Here is an 18,381-nt window from a genome sequence, read left to right on the forward strand (position 1 = left end):
GTAACTTGTCTTCAAAAGACCATCCCATCTTTCTATCTGGATAGCTGTTTCAGGTTAACGGGGAACATGGTGAGACCTTTGTAAAAACATCTGTATAGGGCTGGAGAGATGGCTCAGTGGTTAGAGCACTGACTGCTCTTCCAGAGGTCCTGACTTCAATTCCTAGCAACCACATGGTGGCTCACAACCATCTGTAATGGGATCTGATGCCCTCTTCTGGTGTGTCTGAAGACAGCGACAGTATACTAATACTAATAAAGCAAATAAATCTTTAAAAAAAGTTGTACACACACATTCTTAACAAAATATGACAGAAACACGCATGTCAATTATAACCCTCATTCTTGCAACTGGTTATGTGTGGCCTTGGCTGGTACTTATGGCTCCATGATCGTAGGCCCACTGTCACACTTCTCTGGCTATGATGTGAGTTACTAGGTCATCAGTGATAGCATGTGGAGTGCCATTGGGATGAATAAGGCATTCTGTAAGTCTATCCTGATAGTTTTGGCAGAAGCATTATGTACAAGAAAAGCAAATCCATAACCAGAGCAAGTATCTACCCTGGTAAGGACAAAGTATTGTCCTTCCCATGAAGAAAGTGGTCTAGGGTAGTAACCCGAAACCAGGTCTCTGGTTGGCCACTTCAGGAAATGGTGCCATATCTGGGGCTGTTCAGTGTTGGTCTCTGCTGTTGGCAGATCTGGCACCTAGCAGTAGCTGTATCCATGTCGGCCTTGGTGAGTGGAAGTCATGTATTTGAGTCCTCATGACCTCCATCTCTGTCAGCATGGCCACTTTGTTCATGGGCCCATTTGGCAATGACAGGGATGGCTGGGAAAAGAGGCTGACCGTCCACAGAATGGCTCATCCAATATACTCAGCTATCAATATTCTCCTCTGCAGAAGCTACCTTTCGATGAGCATTTACCTGGGACAAGAAGTATCTTCACATCCTTCTCCATTTGGAGAGATCCAGTCACATACTTCTTCCCCAAATATCTTTCTCATCAATTTTCCAATCATGCTCTTTCCAAGCCCCTCACCATCTAGCCAATCTTTGGCTATGGCCCACCAGTGAACAATCACACATCTGGCCACTTCTCCTCCATACATGTATGACCATGTGAATTGCTAGCAGTTTGGTCCACGGTAAAGACTTTCCTTCACTAGTGTCTTTCTGGCTTGTTCCTGCCATGCATGGAACATCCTTTCATGACGTGCAGAAAAACAGGTTCCAGTCTTCTCCTCTTCAGCTAACCTATCATAGGGAACACACTGTAGGCTATAGGCGCTTGCTTTCTACCATAGACATCTGGGTAACTTCATCATGCAACTTGCTGTGCCTTCAGGACGCACTCAGGACCAATCACATATATGCTATGACAATAGATTGCCGCTATGCACATTACTTTATGGCTTACAGGGTCAGGTAACACCCAGCTCATGATGGGCAGTTCAGGTTGCATGGTAACTTGGTGGCCCATGGTCACATGTTCAGTTTCCTCTCTCAAAGGGAGAAGGATTGTCTGCAGATGAGGGTAGAGCCTTGCTCCAGAATCCCAAAGCGATTTACCTGTAGACACCTGCAACGGGCTCCAGACAGCATCTCTATCTGCCGCTGCCACCTCAGGTCAGCTAGAGCACATGGTCCAAGTGGTAGAGCACTTTACACAGCAGCCTAGACTTGAACAGTTTTCTCCTGTACCAGGCCCCAGTCAAACCGAAGTCATTTGGTACATGGGCCAATCTAACACATCCAAAGGAGGAATGTGCTATCTCTAGAATCCAAACAGTCCCACTAAATATGCAGGAGAAACCACGTATAATAACTCATCCTTTACCTTAAAAGGATTATCTCTGCACACCTCACACCTTTGGACTCCCAAGGATTTCACCAAGGGAGAAGGCCCTTGAATTTTGGTTGGATTTACTTCTCATCCTCTGATACATACATGTGTGACCAATAAGTCAAAAGTACTTGCTGTTCCTGCTTACCTGGTTCAATTAGCATAATGTCATTAACGTGGTGTACCAGCGTGATATTTTGTAGAAGAGACAGATGATCAAGATCCCTTCTAATTAAGTTATGACACTGGGCAGGGGAGTTAATATATCTTTGAGGTAAAACTGGAAAGGTATATATATTGCTGGCCTTGGCATCTAAAAGCAAATTGCCTCTGGTGGTCCTTATGGACAAGGACTGAGAAAAACACATTTGCTAGATTGATAGCTGTATACTGTGTACTAGGAGATGTGCTAATCTGATCAATAAAGATGTCGCATCTCATACAGTAGCTGCAATTGAGTTGCTACTTGACTGACTTGGCAATAGCCAGCTCTCATTCTCCACGATCCATCTGTCTCCTGCAGTGGCCAGACAGGAGAGTTAAAGGGAGAGGTGGTGGGAACCGTGGCCTCTGCGTCTTTCAGGTCCTTGATGGTGGCACTGAGTTCTGCAGTTCCTCCAGGGATGTGATATTGCTTTTGATTCCCTATTTTTCTTGGCAAAGACAACTCTAAAGGCTTCCGTTTAGACTTTCTAACCATAACAGCCCCAACTCAGGGTCATTAACTACAACTCAGGGAATCAATGTGATAATTCTGCCAACTTCTGAGCATATAGATCTCAAATATACATCCTCAGACTGGGGAAAGAACCCCAGGATGATTTTGGGGACCCATTGGACCCACTATGAATCAGACTTCAGTCAAAACTCAATCACTTGACTTTCACAAGCCCCTACACTTTAACAGGAAGGCCACGATGTTTCTTGAGTTCTCCCAGAATCAGCGTCAATTCAGAACCACAATCCAATAGACTCTGGAGAGTCTGATTGTTTCTTTTATCCCAGTGTAAATTACCCTTACAAAAAGGCCATGGGTCCCTCTGGGGAAGAACTGGAGAAAGGGTAACAGTAAAACTCTTAGGTATTTTACCAAGGGGAACCTAGACATTTCTTCACTCAAGGTATCCCGAGTCTGCAAACTGGCGCAAGTGTCAAAGTTGGTTCCTTGGCTGAGATTCCCTTTTGCCACCATTCTGTGCAGCCTTTCATTTGAGAATTTTCCCATTTATAAAGACCAAAGAAAAATGCAGTAGGATTCTTATCTACTTCATGCCTGGAAACACCATGATTGATTAGCTGATACCAAAGGTCTTTATGAGTCATGTACCATAAAATTCACTTTGCCTGTGCTGGATACCATGGGTTAGATCACTATCAATATGGCTTTGCCTGTGCTGCTCATTAGGATAGCAACAATCACCTTGCCTTTGGAGGAGACCCATTGCTACCATCTGCTACTCTGGAGTCCAACTAAACCCACTGCATTTCAATCATAAGGTACGGCACAAGGGGAAAGTTGACAACGAAGTTCTTCAAATGTGTTTGTGTTCTCTCACCATTTTCTGTCCTCCAGGGTTAATGCAGGGTATATCTCCTGGGTCTTCCCTTTGTGGAGGATTAGGTTGTACACAGCATACTCACTCTAGCACTGCAATTTTTCTGAGCCTTAAAATTCCTTCATCAATCCTAAGTCAAGGGATGTTGGGTATCTCCAACCCCTTTTCAATAGGCCATATTTTGACAACTGCTTTCGCCAACCATTCAACAGACATTTAAACCGTTCAAACAATTCAAACAAACCATTGACACTGTCTTTAACCCTGTGAGATTATTATATTAAATATAATATTAAACCTAGAATCTTCACTCAGTGAACCTATATTAATAAACTCAGCCTGATCCAATTTTATGTTCCTTCCACTATTATCTCATACCCTTAAAAATCCATCCCCACACATATTCCCCAGACTTCTGCTTGAATGAATTAGCAAACTCATTAAGCGCATTTCCTCATGGACTACACTTTCTGCCTCCCCTCTAGAGGCCTGCTTTGCCTTGAGTCTGGTTACAGGTCTAGAAGAAACTATGGGCAGACCTTGAGGAACATCAGTATTGTCTTTCCTGGTCTCCTTCAGAGAAGGTCATCGATGGTAAGGATTAACTTTCTCGGTCAAAAGGAGGGAGAGGAAATTGTCTATATTAGGATTACTATTGCTGTGATGAAACACCATGACCAAAAGAAAATTTGGGAGGAAAGGATTTATTTCACTCACAGTTCCATATAACAGTTCATAATCAAAAGCATGAGAGACTCAAGAACTTGGAACAGGAGCTGATGAAGAGGTCATGGAGGAGTGCTGCTTACTGGTTTGCTCTCTATGGCTTGCTCAACCTGCTTTTTTTTTTTTTTTTTTTTTTTGGTTTTTTTTTTCGGAGGTGGGGACCGAACCCAGGGCCTTGCGCTTCCTAGGCAAGCGCTCTACCACTGAGCTAAATCCCCAACCCTCAACCTGCTTTCAAATTGAACCCAGGACCACCAACCCAGAGGTGGCCCTATCTACAATGGGCTGGACCCTCCCCCCCCAATCAATCATAAATTAAGAATATGCCCTGTAGGCTTGCCTATAGCCTCATCTTATGGAGCCATTTTTTAAATTAAGGTTCCCTCCTCTTAGATGACTTTAGCTTGTGTCGAGTTGACATAAAACCAGCCAGCACAGCAATATTTCAGAGGGTTGGGGTGTGAGTGCATCCTTTGCTGGGGTGGACAGACTGCTTCCTCAGGCGGGAACTTGAGGGCTTTAAGTTTTCAGTGTCAATAGTGACCTCCCATCATCTCCACTCCAAGTTACAAATCCCATGTTTTACCAGTGAATGCCCTTTAATTGCTGACACCCTCTAAGGCTGAGACGTGAGTTTTGGCTGTCATTTATCCAATCTGATGATAATTTAAGAGCTTTGGTTTGATTTTCCTTGAGCTCTGTGGCTGCTGGAGAGAAGAGTCTCTTCAAGGGCATACTTTAAAAGCTTTAGACTGTTGACAAGCATCTGGAACGGGTCATTTCTATCACTGAGGTCACTGTTATCTTTTACCATATTCTGAGATTTTAGAGGTTGGTTAGTTTTATCACAGAACACATTCCTCTTCTTTGTCATTTTTATCCACAGATATTAGGAGCAACCAACCAGTGGTACCTTGTTTTTACAAAATTGTATGTTTTATATACAGAATTACCAAATCCACTGCCTCAGTATAATCAGATGCATTTATCCTTAAGTTTGTAAGTACTTCACAAGAGCTTTTAATTCTCTTTGAACTTCTATTTGAGCAAACAACTCCAGCAACTAGAGAGACACACTTTAATGGTTAAGTTGGAACGCCTATTCCAAATACAAAATTCATTCTTAAACGTCTGTTGCTCTAGAACCATTTCTGGTGGCAATGTCTGTAATAGTCAGTGTCCTCTAAAGGAAAAGAACTTACAAAGTGAATCTAAGGAAAAAAAAAAGGTCTCTCACAGGTATACCCAGACACTTGGGTTTCAGTTAATTCCACATTGATAGAACAAGTCAATTTGACAACCAAGAAAGAGTAGCCATCATTCAGCCTACTCTGATCATGACATCCTACACACTTTCTGCCCAAGGAAACCAAGACCCAAATGATTTAGGTGACTTCCTTCAAGATACACAGAGTTTTAACTCCAAACACATTCCTACGTACTGTAGCTGGCTGGCAGTCAGGGCTCTCTTAGTACCATTTGAAGTAGACTCTCCATTCTTGCTTTTCAGAGCTCAGATCTCTCTCTCTCTCTCTCTCTCTCTCTCTCTCTCTCTCTCTCTCTCTCTCTCTCTGTGTGTGTGTGTGTGTGTGTGCGCGTGTGTATGTATGTATGTATGTGTGCATGTGCACATACACATGTATGTGCACAGACATGTGGTCTAGACCCCAGCACCTTGTACACACACCAAATGAGATTTCTACTACTGAGCACCAGCTTTTCACCTTCCGTCATCTTAACCTCCATTCCTGAAGAAGCTCCGCCCAGCAGATGGTCACTCAAACATAAGAAATCTTCAGTGTTTGTAGCAACCATATATATTCATAAGAGTAAAACTAAGCAGATATGGCTAGAAGGCTTCAAAGCAACTAAAATTGGTCTCTGGGCAGATTGTTCATAGGAACCCGTCTGGCCATTTTGGTATCCCTGTGATAGTTTAAAAAGAATGAAAAACATCGAGTACATTATTATTTTCACAAAATTAATTCTTAAATATTCATTCCTGTGCACTACATTTAAAAAAAAACATTTGGACTCCTATTCATTTTTTGTTGTGTGGTTTTCTATAAAACCCTTTCCTCCAAGGAACGTTGTGGGATGGGTGTCAATTTTTTAACTGTGGAAAGATTTACACTAGTCTCTGCTAAAATCACAAAGCAACCATTTCTCTTCATGCATTCTTTGGTTTTAAGACGCTATGCTAAAAGAAATGTATTTCAGCCTCAAAGGTCTTACTCAAAATCAGCAAAAGTATGAACTAAAATTTCCCCTTATGAAACCAGAACATAGAGAGAGATTTAGTACTCCGACATAAATGGGATGTTCCCTTTAAGTTCCTCCCCTCCAAGCTCAGGGAACACGGAGTACAAGGAGGTGGACAGAATGAGAGAGCCAGGGGGCAATGGGGGAGACCAGAGAACAAGTCCCTCAGAATCAGCATGAGCGCAGCTCATATGAACTCAAAGAGACGGGATCGGTGAGCACAGAGGCTGCCCCTGGTTCTCCACACATATATAATGGCTTCCAGTTTAGTGCTTTTATGGGATTGCTGAGTGTGCAAATGAGTGGGTCTCTGACTCCTGTGCTTTCTCTTGGGCTCTTTTTCCTCCATTGATTTGTCTTGTCTGACTCTGAAGTGATTTTTTTTTTTTTTTGGTTTCACCTTATTATAGTTTATTATTACCTCTTAGAAGCCTGTTATTTTCTAATGAGAAACAAAAAGAGTGGATTCAGATAGGAAGGGACCAGGAGGAGTAGAGGGAAGGGAAGGGAAACAGTAATCTGGTTACGTTATGTGAGAAAATAAAACTGTTTTTAATAAAAGGTGAACATTTCTTTAAAAAGTAAAAGAGAACCAGAACATTATTCTTTTGTTGAGACCCCATCTCCCAATGGAGGTCCCCTAGGAGGGTGACACTGATGACACTATTTTATAGTCATGTGGACTGTGACGGCGGATGTCAGAGGTAAGAGAAACTAAGCCCTTAGCCCGGTGCAGTGAACAGGAAGCCAGTGATGCTTACGTGAGGCGGGAGTCCTTGAAGGTGTCCAGGTAGGCGGGATAGCTCCACTCCACTTTGCTTCCCTTACATCGGAGCTCTACACTTTGCCCCGCCATGAGGCTCACTGTGGCTGCAGGCTTCTGGAAGCGACCGTTGTCCATCGCTTGCATCATGATGGACTGGCTCTTTGGGGCTGAGTCTGCTGTGTCCCTGTCCTTTATCTTAGGAATCTTGGGTTTGGCCTTTTTGTTGGTTGGTTTGATCCTGTTTTCTCCTTGTTCCTTTGGACGCTTGTTCTTAGGAGGATGTTGCCCAGCAACTGCAGAGGTGTGAGAGCGGACACTGAGTAACAGTGGAAGAGTGTAAGAAACCCACAGCAGCTGACATCAACACTCCCTGGCCTATGTCCAAATCCTTTTCAGCCATAATCATAAACAATAAAACGATCCTTTTTCTTCATCCATTTTTTTTTCTTCTTCGGAGCTGAGGGTCGAACCCAGGGCCTTGTGCTTGCTAGGCAAGCGCTCTACCACTGAGCTAAATCCCCAGCCCCTTCTTCATCCATTCTTTAGTTTTAAGACAAAAGTTTAAAAGAAATATATTTTGGTTTCAAGGCTATTATTCAAAATCAGCAAAATATAAATTAAAATTATATAAAACCAGATCATTTTTTTCTTTTGTTCATATTCCATCTCACAGAGGTGATCACCTAGGAGGGATGCATTGAAGACACCCAGAATCTGTTTTAGGTCTCACTAATGACTTTTCCTGGTGCTCACTCTAAGGTGACTCTTTAAATGCACAGATGCTAATCTCTAATGCACAAGTAGCATTAGAAATATATTCAGGTGACTTAAAACCTCTCTCAAAATGGGAATATAGTGTGGGCTCTATATATTTATTGGGGATGTAGAATATAACATTTGTAGGGGTGGGGATATAGCACACGTGGTGCAGTGCTTGTCTAGTATGCAACCGAGCCTTTGTTTCAATCCCTAGCACTGTATAAGACAGGACATTGTGGTACATGGCTGTAAACTGAACACTCAGGATGTAGAGGCAGGAGAATCAGAAATTCAAAGTTCTCTTCAGCTATACAGCGAATTTAAGGTTGACTTGGGCTACATGCCACCCTGTCTTTAAAAAAGACATGTCAAACGCATAACAGTTTAAAGCTTCACGAGCAAGCTATTGAAACTCAATTGTAAGACTGGGAAGATGGCTCGGGTGGTAGAATGCCTGTAAGGGAACCGTGAGGACATGAGTTCAATCCCCAGCAACTACAGAGAGCCGGTGTGCAACCCTGGTGCTGAAGGAGAGAAAGCAGATAGGGAGAGTCATGGAGATGGGTAAATTGCTAGCACTCCCTAGCATCCAGTCTAGCCAATAGGCTTGATTGGGGTTTGGTGAGGGAGGGACTGTCTTATAAATTAGGAGGAAGGTAATAGGAAAGAAACCCAACATTAATCAAGCAATGGCTTGAAGTTTGGTTAATGAACTAATTTTGGAGGCATCTTTTCATCAACACTGTTGGGAGTTGCCAGCAAACAGTGATAGCACAAAGCTGATCTGCTGTAAGTTGGTTGGTTGTTTTCTGTACTAGGAACCCATCGTTGCTTTCCTCAGGCAGAGTTGTCCCTACTCTCCGAACCTTCTGGAAGCCGCTAGTCTCTAGAAATCTCAACTAAGTCTCTCTCAGCTGTGCTGTTGTGTCTACCCTGGAAAGGTGGAAAGGTGGCATTCAGCTGGGCTTTGGATTAACTATCCCTGCCTATGGCAAAAAGTATCATTTTATGTCCATAAAGTTAGAGAAGTACTCAGACTTATAGAGTCCTCAAAAATCCTTTAGGCAAAGTCCTCATGCTATAGATGAAAACAGCACGCTCTAAAAGGCTTTAAATATGCTAGACAAAATCACTCAGTTAATCAGTAGCAAAAAATATAGATTAACTCAAGTCTCTGTAACCCATTCCAGTATGAACATTTCATCCCATGCAGATTGACATGAGATTATAACCCTGGTCAGTAGAGGGACTTACAGACTATTTGTATCAAGTGGGGAAATGTGATGTCAGGAGAAAATCATTGTCAAAGCCTAACCTTATATGCTTCCCTGTATACAGCTCCTTGAGTTTTGTGACAGGAGCTATTCAACCTTCGCTCTAAGGTCAGCCCCATTCAGACCTTGCAGCTAATTTGCTGTCTGAGCTTTTAGCTTGGTATCCACACCCAATCCTACCAACCTCCTTCTGGCTTGTATACCTTGTTCCCTGTGTCAGCATTTTTTCCTGCATCCCCAGAGCCCATCATAATTAGGCTCTTAGACTCAAGTTTTCTCTTATTTTTCTTCTTTCCTCTATTCATTTCCACTAGGCACATAAGCTGCTTACCTTACCAAGGTGTAGAGTTGTGTCCCTGGGCTCTGTCCTCTAAGGCAGAATCCCCAGCACCTGCTGTTTGCCCAGCCCTGCCAAGTCTGCACATTATTCTTTATTCACTCCTGATTCTAATGATGAGCTAGACATAGTGGATCACACGGGTAGGCTCTTTTTCACAGTTAATTTTAGTTGTCTCTGTAGCTTGATGCCAATAGGATTTAGAGTCAGCTAGGAGACACAGCTCTTGGTGTGTCTGTGAGAGTGTTCCAAAGAGGCTCATCTGAGGATGAAAGCTCTTCCCAAGTTCCATACTGAATTCACAAGAGAGAAAGCACGATTCCTAGACCCAAGCTGGAACATACCAGCCATCTTTTCTCTGTTTCTTGACTATAGGCATATGGCCAACTGCTTTATGCTCTTCCCAGGATGCCGTCCGGCCATGATGAACCACAACCCCACACAAACTCTTTCCTCACATTTCTTCTGTGCTTTTATTCCTTTCTTACTGTGTTATAGCACTGAGAAGCATGAGTAACACATTAGCTAACTGCCTAGAGGGAGAATCACTGTAGCCACTGGGACCAGATCAGATGGGCAGAAACGCACTGATTCAGCATCACCATGTGTGAGGGACAAGCCTCAGCTTTGAATTATGTCAGAAGCCCTATCCCCCTCTGCCAAAGACAGAAAATAAAAGACTACTATCCTGATGTCCAAATATCCTGTGTCCCATATGTATCTTAGTCATGCCATGTCTATGAGACTGGCTGACCTTTTGGTCGATGCTCTTAATTTGGTGTTTCTACTTTAAGTAACATCATAACAGACCTTTCTATACATCCTATGGAATTTACCCAACCAGTGCTATCTATTTAACGTCAGAGTTATCACATCCTGTGTGGCTACAACACAGCTTGACAACAGAAGTTTTACTCTTATTACCCATCCAAATATTTGCTATTCTACAAGGAAAAACAACTCCATCTTTTTGACCAATAGACTCCAGTTGCTCTAACTGTATTATTGATCTAACTGAAAATAAAACGATCCATAGTTTAATGTTCAAAGTTAAAGAAAACCAAGGGGGCTGTAGATATAGCTGGGTGATAGAGCACATTCTTAGTGTATATGAGGTTGTTGTTTCAACCCCCAGAATCTTCTTTACCAAGGAGCCACTTTAATAGCCACATAGGTACCCAGCATTCTGGGATTGAATGATAACTCCTATGTCTAATGTTCTAAAAGAATGCATCTCACAACCCATCTGCACTGCAGCCAATTTCTAGGCTTCCTACAGAACCTGCCCTACTGGTAACAACTTACACAGGTCCCTTTTGAGCTGCTTCCAACCACTCAGCTCAGTATTGAGACTTCACAGGTCCTCTGTCAGGGTTTAGCCCTGACAACCCATTCATGCCTTTTCCTGAAACCCACCAGTTCTTAACCAGTGCACCTTCTCTACCTGTAATAAAGAGAAGCTCTAATCTTTGGGCAGGACCATTTCTTTCTATCTCCTAACCTACAGGATCCCAATGCCTTGTCCAATCTTTCCACTCAGCTAGACTTAACCCACACCCCAGGCTTGGAACAGGAAGCACATCCTATATACCATGATAGTTCTCTCTGTCCACCTGATGTCAACCCATTTCCAATCCGTAGACCTAACCCACTCACATATCCAACATTGATAACAGACAGAACAAAAGAAGTTCACATGACCCCAGATTTAGTTGTAAAAATACCATGAAGGATCAAGCCATTATCTTTTCTTTAAAACGTACCAATTCTGTAAAAATGTTTGCCAAACCTAGATGAACTCCAGGACACACAAATGTTTAAAAGAACAACCATAAACTTAAAATAATTTTAGGACCTTAAAGAACACACACACACACACACACACACACACACACACACACACACACAGCTTAATGAATTTGAGAAGAAAGTGCTCACGTAGAATAAATGCCCAAGTGATGCCCAGGAAAACACAAACACAAAGTTGATGGATGTGACAAGGACAATCCAGGTCTTGAAAACAGAATTCAATACAGAAATAAAAACATTGGGGCTGGGGATTTAGCTCAGTGGTAGAGCGCTTACCTAGGAAGCGCAAGGCCCTGGGTTCGGTCCCCAGCTCCGAAAAAAAGAACAACAACAACAAAAAAAAAAACAAAAACAAAAACAAAAAAACAAAAAACATTGAAAAATTAAGCTAAAATGAAGATGGAATTGTAAACCCTAATAACCATAAACTCAAAGGAAAACCTTACAGGTACATGGATCAAGCAGAAGTTAAAATATCAGGTTTTTGAAGATACAATAGAGAATCTAGGCCAAATAAGCAAGGATGATGAAACTGAAAGGAAGAAAGAAAGAAAGAAAGAAAGAAAGAAAGAAAGAAAGAACAAACCCAAACCACAAATTCACAAAAACAAAAACCCCACAGGGTAAGGAACAAACAGAAAAGGTAGGACACCATTTGGGGGGTGGCTGCATTCACATCGTAAATATAGATGAAGGAGAAGAATCCCAAGTCAATAGCATAGACCAGATCTTCAAGATCACAGGAAAGTCCCTCAGACTTAGGAATGACACCCATACAAATACAAGAAGCCCAAAGAGCAACAAATAGACAAGACCAGGAAAAAAAATCCCATGGCATATCAGAATTAAAACACTAAGTCTACATGACAAAGAAAATGTATTGAAAGCAAAACCATAAGTCATTTATAAAGAAAAACCCATCAGAATAACAGCTGACTGCTCAATAGATACTTTCACATCTAGAAGAGACTGAACAATGCATTCCAAGAGCTAAAAGGCTATGATAGCTCATCTAGATTAATATACCCAGCAAAACTATCTGCCAGAAACCAAGGAAAAACTAAACTTTGCACAGCATAAATAACCTAGAAACTTAGTACCCAATGAGCCAAACCTAAATAAAATGCAAGAAGCATTATTTCAGGTTGAAGAGAGGAATGAGCATGGCAGAGGGTCTCTGGAAAAAAATACAAAGGTGTAATTATTAAAACACACAATAGCACTAGAACACAAGCAACACGGTAACTCAACAACAACGGTAACACCAACATTTTGTGATAACTTTAAACTACACTGGCCTTGATTCTCTTATGGATCAAGAAACAAAATCTGAGAAAAGTATCTTATTTTTTTTTCTTTTTTTTTTGGTTCATTTTTTCGGAGCTGGGGACCGAACCCAGGGCCTTGCGCTTCCTAGGTAAGCGCTCTACCACTGAGCTAAATCCCCAGCCCCAAAAGTATCTTATTTTTAAAGACAGGAGCCTCTTTAAGTAAAACGTTGAACAAAAGTGTTTTAACCAAATGGGAGCGAGCAGGCGTCGAAATCCTAATATCTAATAAAATAGGCTTCAAACCAAAACTACTCAAAAGAGATAAAGAAGGACGCTTTATTCTAAGCAAGGGAACAGTTTTGAGATGTTTCTATTTGAACTATCCTAAACACATATGAACCAAATTAAGCAACCTCAAATTTCATTAAAGAATTAACTACCATATTTAAAGACAACAATTAACAATAATCCATTAATAGCAATTGATTTCAATATTTCATTTTCTCCAATGGACAAGACGTCTGGACAAAGAGAAACATCAGTTTTAATTGACATCCAATGTACTTAACATTTATCTACAGAATATTACACCCAAAAAACCAAAGAATATATATTCTACCCAGAAGCACATAGGAGCTTTTTTTAGTAATTAAAAAAGATCGAAATCACCCTTTGCATCCTATCTGACACAATGCAATAAAACTTAGATATCAATAGTGAGCAAACGCCTAGAAAATACAGTCTCACAGAGAGTAAGCAACTCATTACTGAATGACAAAGAGGTCAAAGAAGATCTCAAAATAAAAAAAGAAATTCCCAGACCTGAATGAAAATGAAAACATAATACAATAAACCCTCTGGGACACACTGAAAGCCGTCCTCTGAGGGGAATTTATAGCTCTAAGTGCCTAGGAGAGCACAAACAAATGGAAAAACAAGCAGTTGGGAAAACAAGAACAAATCAAATCCAAACCCATTTGATGGCAAGAAGTAATGAAAGTTAGAGCAACTATCAGTGAAATAGAAACAAAACAATACAAAGAATCAGCAAATCCAAGAGCTGGTCCTTTGAGACGATAAACCAAATGGACAGATCCTTGGCCCCACCAACCGCGAGACAAAAACAAGAGGTCCCAAATTAACAGACTCAGAAATGAACAGGGAAACAGTTCAACAGATGCCAAAGAAATTCAGAATATTGTATGCAAATATTTATAAAAACCTATACTCCATGAAGCGGAAAGACTAAACAAATGGATGAATTTCCAGATTCAGCCAAACCACCGAAATTAAACCAAGAAGTCTTTTTTTTTTTCTTAAAGAAAAGTAATAAAAAGCCTACTAGGTGAAAAGTCCAGGGCCATATGGCTTCACAGCAGAATTCTATCAGACATTCAAAGATCCACAGCCAATCCCTTCTTTATTCAAAACATTGAAACATAGCTGGTTGTGCATGCCTTTAATCCCAGCACTTGGGAGGCAGAGGCAGGTAGATCTGTGTAGTTTGGGACCAGCCTGGTCTACAGAGTTACTTCCAGGATAGCCAGGGCTACACAGAGAAACCCTGTATTGAGGAAAAGAAGGTCCAGTGACAGCCCAAAGTGGGATCCATCTCAAGGGGAGGCCCCAACCCCTGACACCATTACTGAGGCTATGGTACTCTCACAAAAAGAGACCTATCATGACTGCCCTCCGAAAGACCCAACAAGCAGCTGAAAGAGTCAGATGCAGATATGTGCACCCAAACAATGGACAGAAGCTGTTGACACCTGTGGTTGAATTAGGGAAAAGCTGGAAGAAGCTGAGGAGGAGGGTGACCCTGTAGGAGGACCAGCTGTCTCAATTAACCTGTACCCCCGGGATCTCTCAGATACTGAGCCACCAACCAGGCAGCATACACCAGCTGATATGAGGCCCATAACAGGTATACAGCAGAGGACTGCTGGGTGTGGGTTCAGTCAGAGAAGATGCACCTAATCCTCAAGAGACTGGAGGCCCCAGGGAGTTTAGAGGTCTGGTGGGGTGGGTAGAATGGGGACATTTTTGTGGAGACAGGGGGTACAGGGAGGAGGTATGGGATATGGAACAGTAGGAGGGTAGACTGGGAGGGGAATAAAATCTGGAGTATAAAAAAGAAAAAATAATAAAAGAAACCCTGTATTGAAGAATAAAACAAACAAAAAGAAAGAAAGAAAGGAAGGAAGGAAGAAAAAAACAAAGAAGCAAAACAAAAGGAGTACTCCCAGACCTCTTCTACAGAGCCAGCATCATTCTAATATTCAAACCAGGTAAACACAATGGGAAGAGAAAACCACAGCCAATGTGTCTGATAAACACAGACTCAAAATATTTAATAAAATGCTTGCCAACAGAATACAGACATCTATCAAAAAGATGATCATCATGACCAAGTTGGCTTTGTCCCTGATGTTCAGGAATGTGTCAGCACGCACAAGTCGACAACAGATGCAGAAAAAAAATCTCGACAAAATCCAATATGCCTTTATGCTAAAAGTCCTAGAATGTAGAGCTAAAGGGAACACACCTTAACATACCTTAAAAGCTAAGTATGAGAAACCCGCAGCCAACATAACCCTAAATGAAGAAAAGCTTGAGGCAAGCACACGGAAGTCAGGGATGAGGCAACGATGTCACCCATCCCCCACTCATGTCATGGTGTAAGTACCAGCTGGGGCAATAAGGCAAGAGATGGAAATCGAAGGGATACGAACAGGGAAGAATTCAAACTCCCTATTTGCAGATGATATGATAGTATACAACAGAGATCACAAAAATTCCACCAGAGAACTTCTAGAAATAGTAAACAATTTCAGAAACATGGCAGGATACACAATCAACTCGCACCAATCAAGAGCTTTCCTACCCACCACCAACAAACATATAAAGGAGACCAGAGACACTCCCACTCATAGCAGCCTCAGAGGAAAACATCTAGGAACGAAGCAAACAAGAGATGGAAGGACTTCTACGATGAAAACTTGAAACCTATGAACAAAAAGATACAGCTAGACGCTAGAAAGTAGAAAGAGATCCCAGGCTCGTGGGAATTAGCATTTCGAAAACGACAGTTTTACCCAAAGCTATTTATATACTCAATGCAATCACCACCGAAATTCCAATCTCTGTCTTCACAGACAGAGAAAAAGATGTCCAAAACTGCAAATGGAACCACAAATGAGCTGGGATAGCTGTAACAACCCTGAACAGAGAGAACAATGCTAGAAGGATTATAATTCAGATGTTAAGATAGATTTCCAAGCCACAGCAATATAAACAATGCTACTGGCACAAAACAGAAGAATAAAACAAGGTCAAATCCCCGAGCACACATAAGTACACATAACCGCATCCACTTAATGTCTGACAAATACTGCTGGAAAAAGAAAGCATCTTCAACAGATGGTGCTGAGAGAACTCTGTCTACACATTAGACACAAGCTCATCGCCTTGCACAAACACTCTCTAAATGGATCTAGCATCTGAACATGGAACCTGAAACACTGAGCCTGCTAGAAGAAAACAGGCAATATAGTGTAGGAAAAGACTTTCTGAAGGAAAAAAAAGGTCATAAATTTAAAAGAGCAAAGAGGGGTATATGAGGGGCTTGGGAGTGAGGGAAAGGGAAGGGAGAAATGCAATTATAATCTCAAAGAGAGAAAAGGATATGACTTCTGATGAACTATGTAAATAGTTATATTCCAGAAGCATTAATATGCAAGAATTTATATTTTAAGCAACTGAAGTGGAACTCATCACCATTGCACTGTAGAGGTTGTAGAATATGCTGTATAGAAAAATGGGTGGTAAATACTTCCGACATAGTAGTGACCTCAGATCCCACTTAGTAACTCAGCAGCCCTGGGTAGTCGTTCATGTGTGTCCTAGCTTTCGTATACACACGTAGGGTGGACAATGCTGGTCATAACCATTCAAGGGCTGGAAGATGTTTTATCTTTATTCCCTGTGTACAAGTGCTCTGCCTGCATGTATGTAAGTGTCTGTGTGTACGTAAGTGCGTTGCAGACAATGCCTGGTGCCTGTGGAGGCTAGAAGAGGGGACTATACCCCCTGGAATTGGAGATAGAGAAGGCTGTCACCATGTGGGTGCTATGAACTGAACCCAGGTCTTCTGCAGGAGCAGCAAGTGCTCTTAACTGCTGAGCCTTCTTTCCAGCCCCCATCTCATGGATTTTGTGGTAATTGAGTTAACATATTCTGTGTGCTGAGGGTAGCGTCTGAACTCCCATTAGGTGCCCACTAAGCGCTCCTTATTTTATACCTATCTCACTAATTTTTTTTTTAATGAATTTCCAGGTGCTATGTAGCTCACTCCAGGTCATCAAGGAGATAGGGAAACAGCTGGATCAATCCATGCCTCCAAATCCAGAGCTTTCTCTACTCCACACCCTCCTTTCACTTAGAGATTAGCATGGCTGACAGTTAAAAACCTTTAACCCCGAAGAAGCATTGATGCCCCAGGGAAGGGGGATGCCAGCGTGGGGTGGTGGGTGGGAGACAAAGGGGAGGGACTGAAGAACTCTGGGTGGGGGGACTGGGAGGGGGGAAACATTTGGAATGTAAATAAATAATTAAAACCCCTTTATTCTCTTCACTCTGTGGGGCATTGTACTGTTTTGGGTCTCCAGTTCTTAACAATTCTATAGTCTCCCCCAGAGCTTTTCCTGCTTTTCAAGCCTGTCCTAAGACCCAGCGGCTTGCCTGTTCTGAGGTTCTACCCAAATTTCTGTGCCGAAAGCTGCCTCACTCCCACCCTGCCCTTGCCTCAAAATTCCTGGTCTGAATATTCTGTTACTCACCCTGCCACCGGAAGACTAGCAGGCATCTTAAACTTGATAAAAAGACTGAACTCTGAAAGCCACTCAGACCTGCTCCTTCCCAGGCACCCTCTCGCCTATAAGCAGGAAGTTCCTCCATCCGGTTACTCTAGACAAACACGCTAGTCCCTTTCTTTCTCTCCTAGGCAGCAGCAAACCCTTTTGGTTTGGGGTTTACAGTACGTCCTGAGGGCGGCGTCCTGAAGGTCGTCTCCCTCCATCTTTTGCCACCACACCTGGCCGACCTGCTTTCTCCTAGATTATTAATGTCTCCCTAAGGAGGCAGTTGGCTTCCACTCTGGCGCCTTTAACTTTTAAAAATGTAAGTCAGATCAGGGGATCTTCTCTACTCAGAGCCACTCATGGATCCTCATTTAACTTGCAAGAAAGCCTGCCTAGGTACTGGAGAGAGCTCTGGGGCAGCCTTAGCTCTTCCTTGTGGCACCTGTAGGTGTCGCCTCGGTATCTCAGGTAGGCTTTGAACTCCATCCAGCAAACACCCCCAATCCACTCTCATATCCCACACTGAACTGTTTGTGGATTTGTGTTCCTCAAGGAAAAACATTAAAGTCCTGTCCTAGGTACTTGTAAAGAATTCTCTTTACAGATGGAATCCTGTTGAGATGAGGACAGACGTCCTCAGGAGAAGGAGGAGAGAGAGAGAGAGAGAGAGAGAGAGAGAGAGAGAGAGAGAGAGAGAGAGAGAGAGAGAGAGAGAGAGAGAGAGGAAAATGCCATATGGAGAGACACACAGAAGACAGGCAGACATGTGACAGCAAAAGCAGACACTGGAGTCGTGCTGCATAGGCCACAGGTCTTGGTTAGGGTTTATATTGCTGTGATGAAACCCATGATCAAAAGCAAGTTGGGGAGGAAAGGGTCTTTTGGAGGCCATTCCTCATTTGATGCTCCCTT

The 18,381-nt window shown here is 42.3% G+C and overlaps 2 protein-coding genes across 1 annotated transcript in view; one reads left to right on the plus strand and one right to left on the minus strand.

The window, feature by feature from the left end:
• The window catches only part of Erich1 (glutamate-rich 1), a gene marked incomplete at its 5' end in the record, with an annotated part of 52,793,804 nt that overhangs the window by 28,598,522 nt on the left and 24,176,901 nt on the right, over positions 1-18,381 (plus strand).
• Positions 1-18,381, minus strand: part of Pdgfrl (platelet-derived growth factor receptor-like) — a 59,840-nt gene that overhangs the window by 36,307 nt on the left and 5,152 nt on the right. The window contains 1 exon segment of the mRNA NM_001011921.1: positions 7,156-7,453. Coding sequence (NP_001011921.1) covers positions 7,156-7,453 — 298 coding nt within the window.

The sequence above is a fragment of the Rattus norvegicus genome, chromosome 16 (assembly GCF_021556685.1).
Source record: "Rattus norvegicus strain SHRSP/BbbUtx chromosome 16, alternate assembly SHRSP_T2T, whole genome shotgun sequence".
Lineage (NCBI taxonomy): Eukaryota > Metazoa > Chordata > Mammalia > Rodentia > Muridae > Rattus > Rattus norvegicus.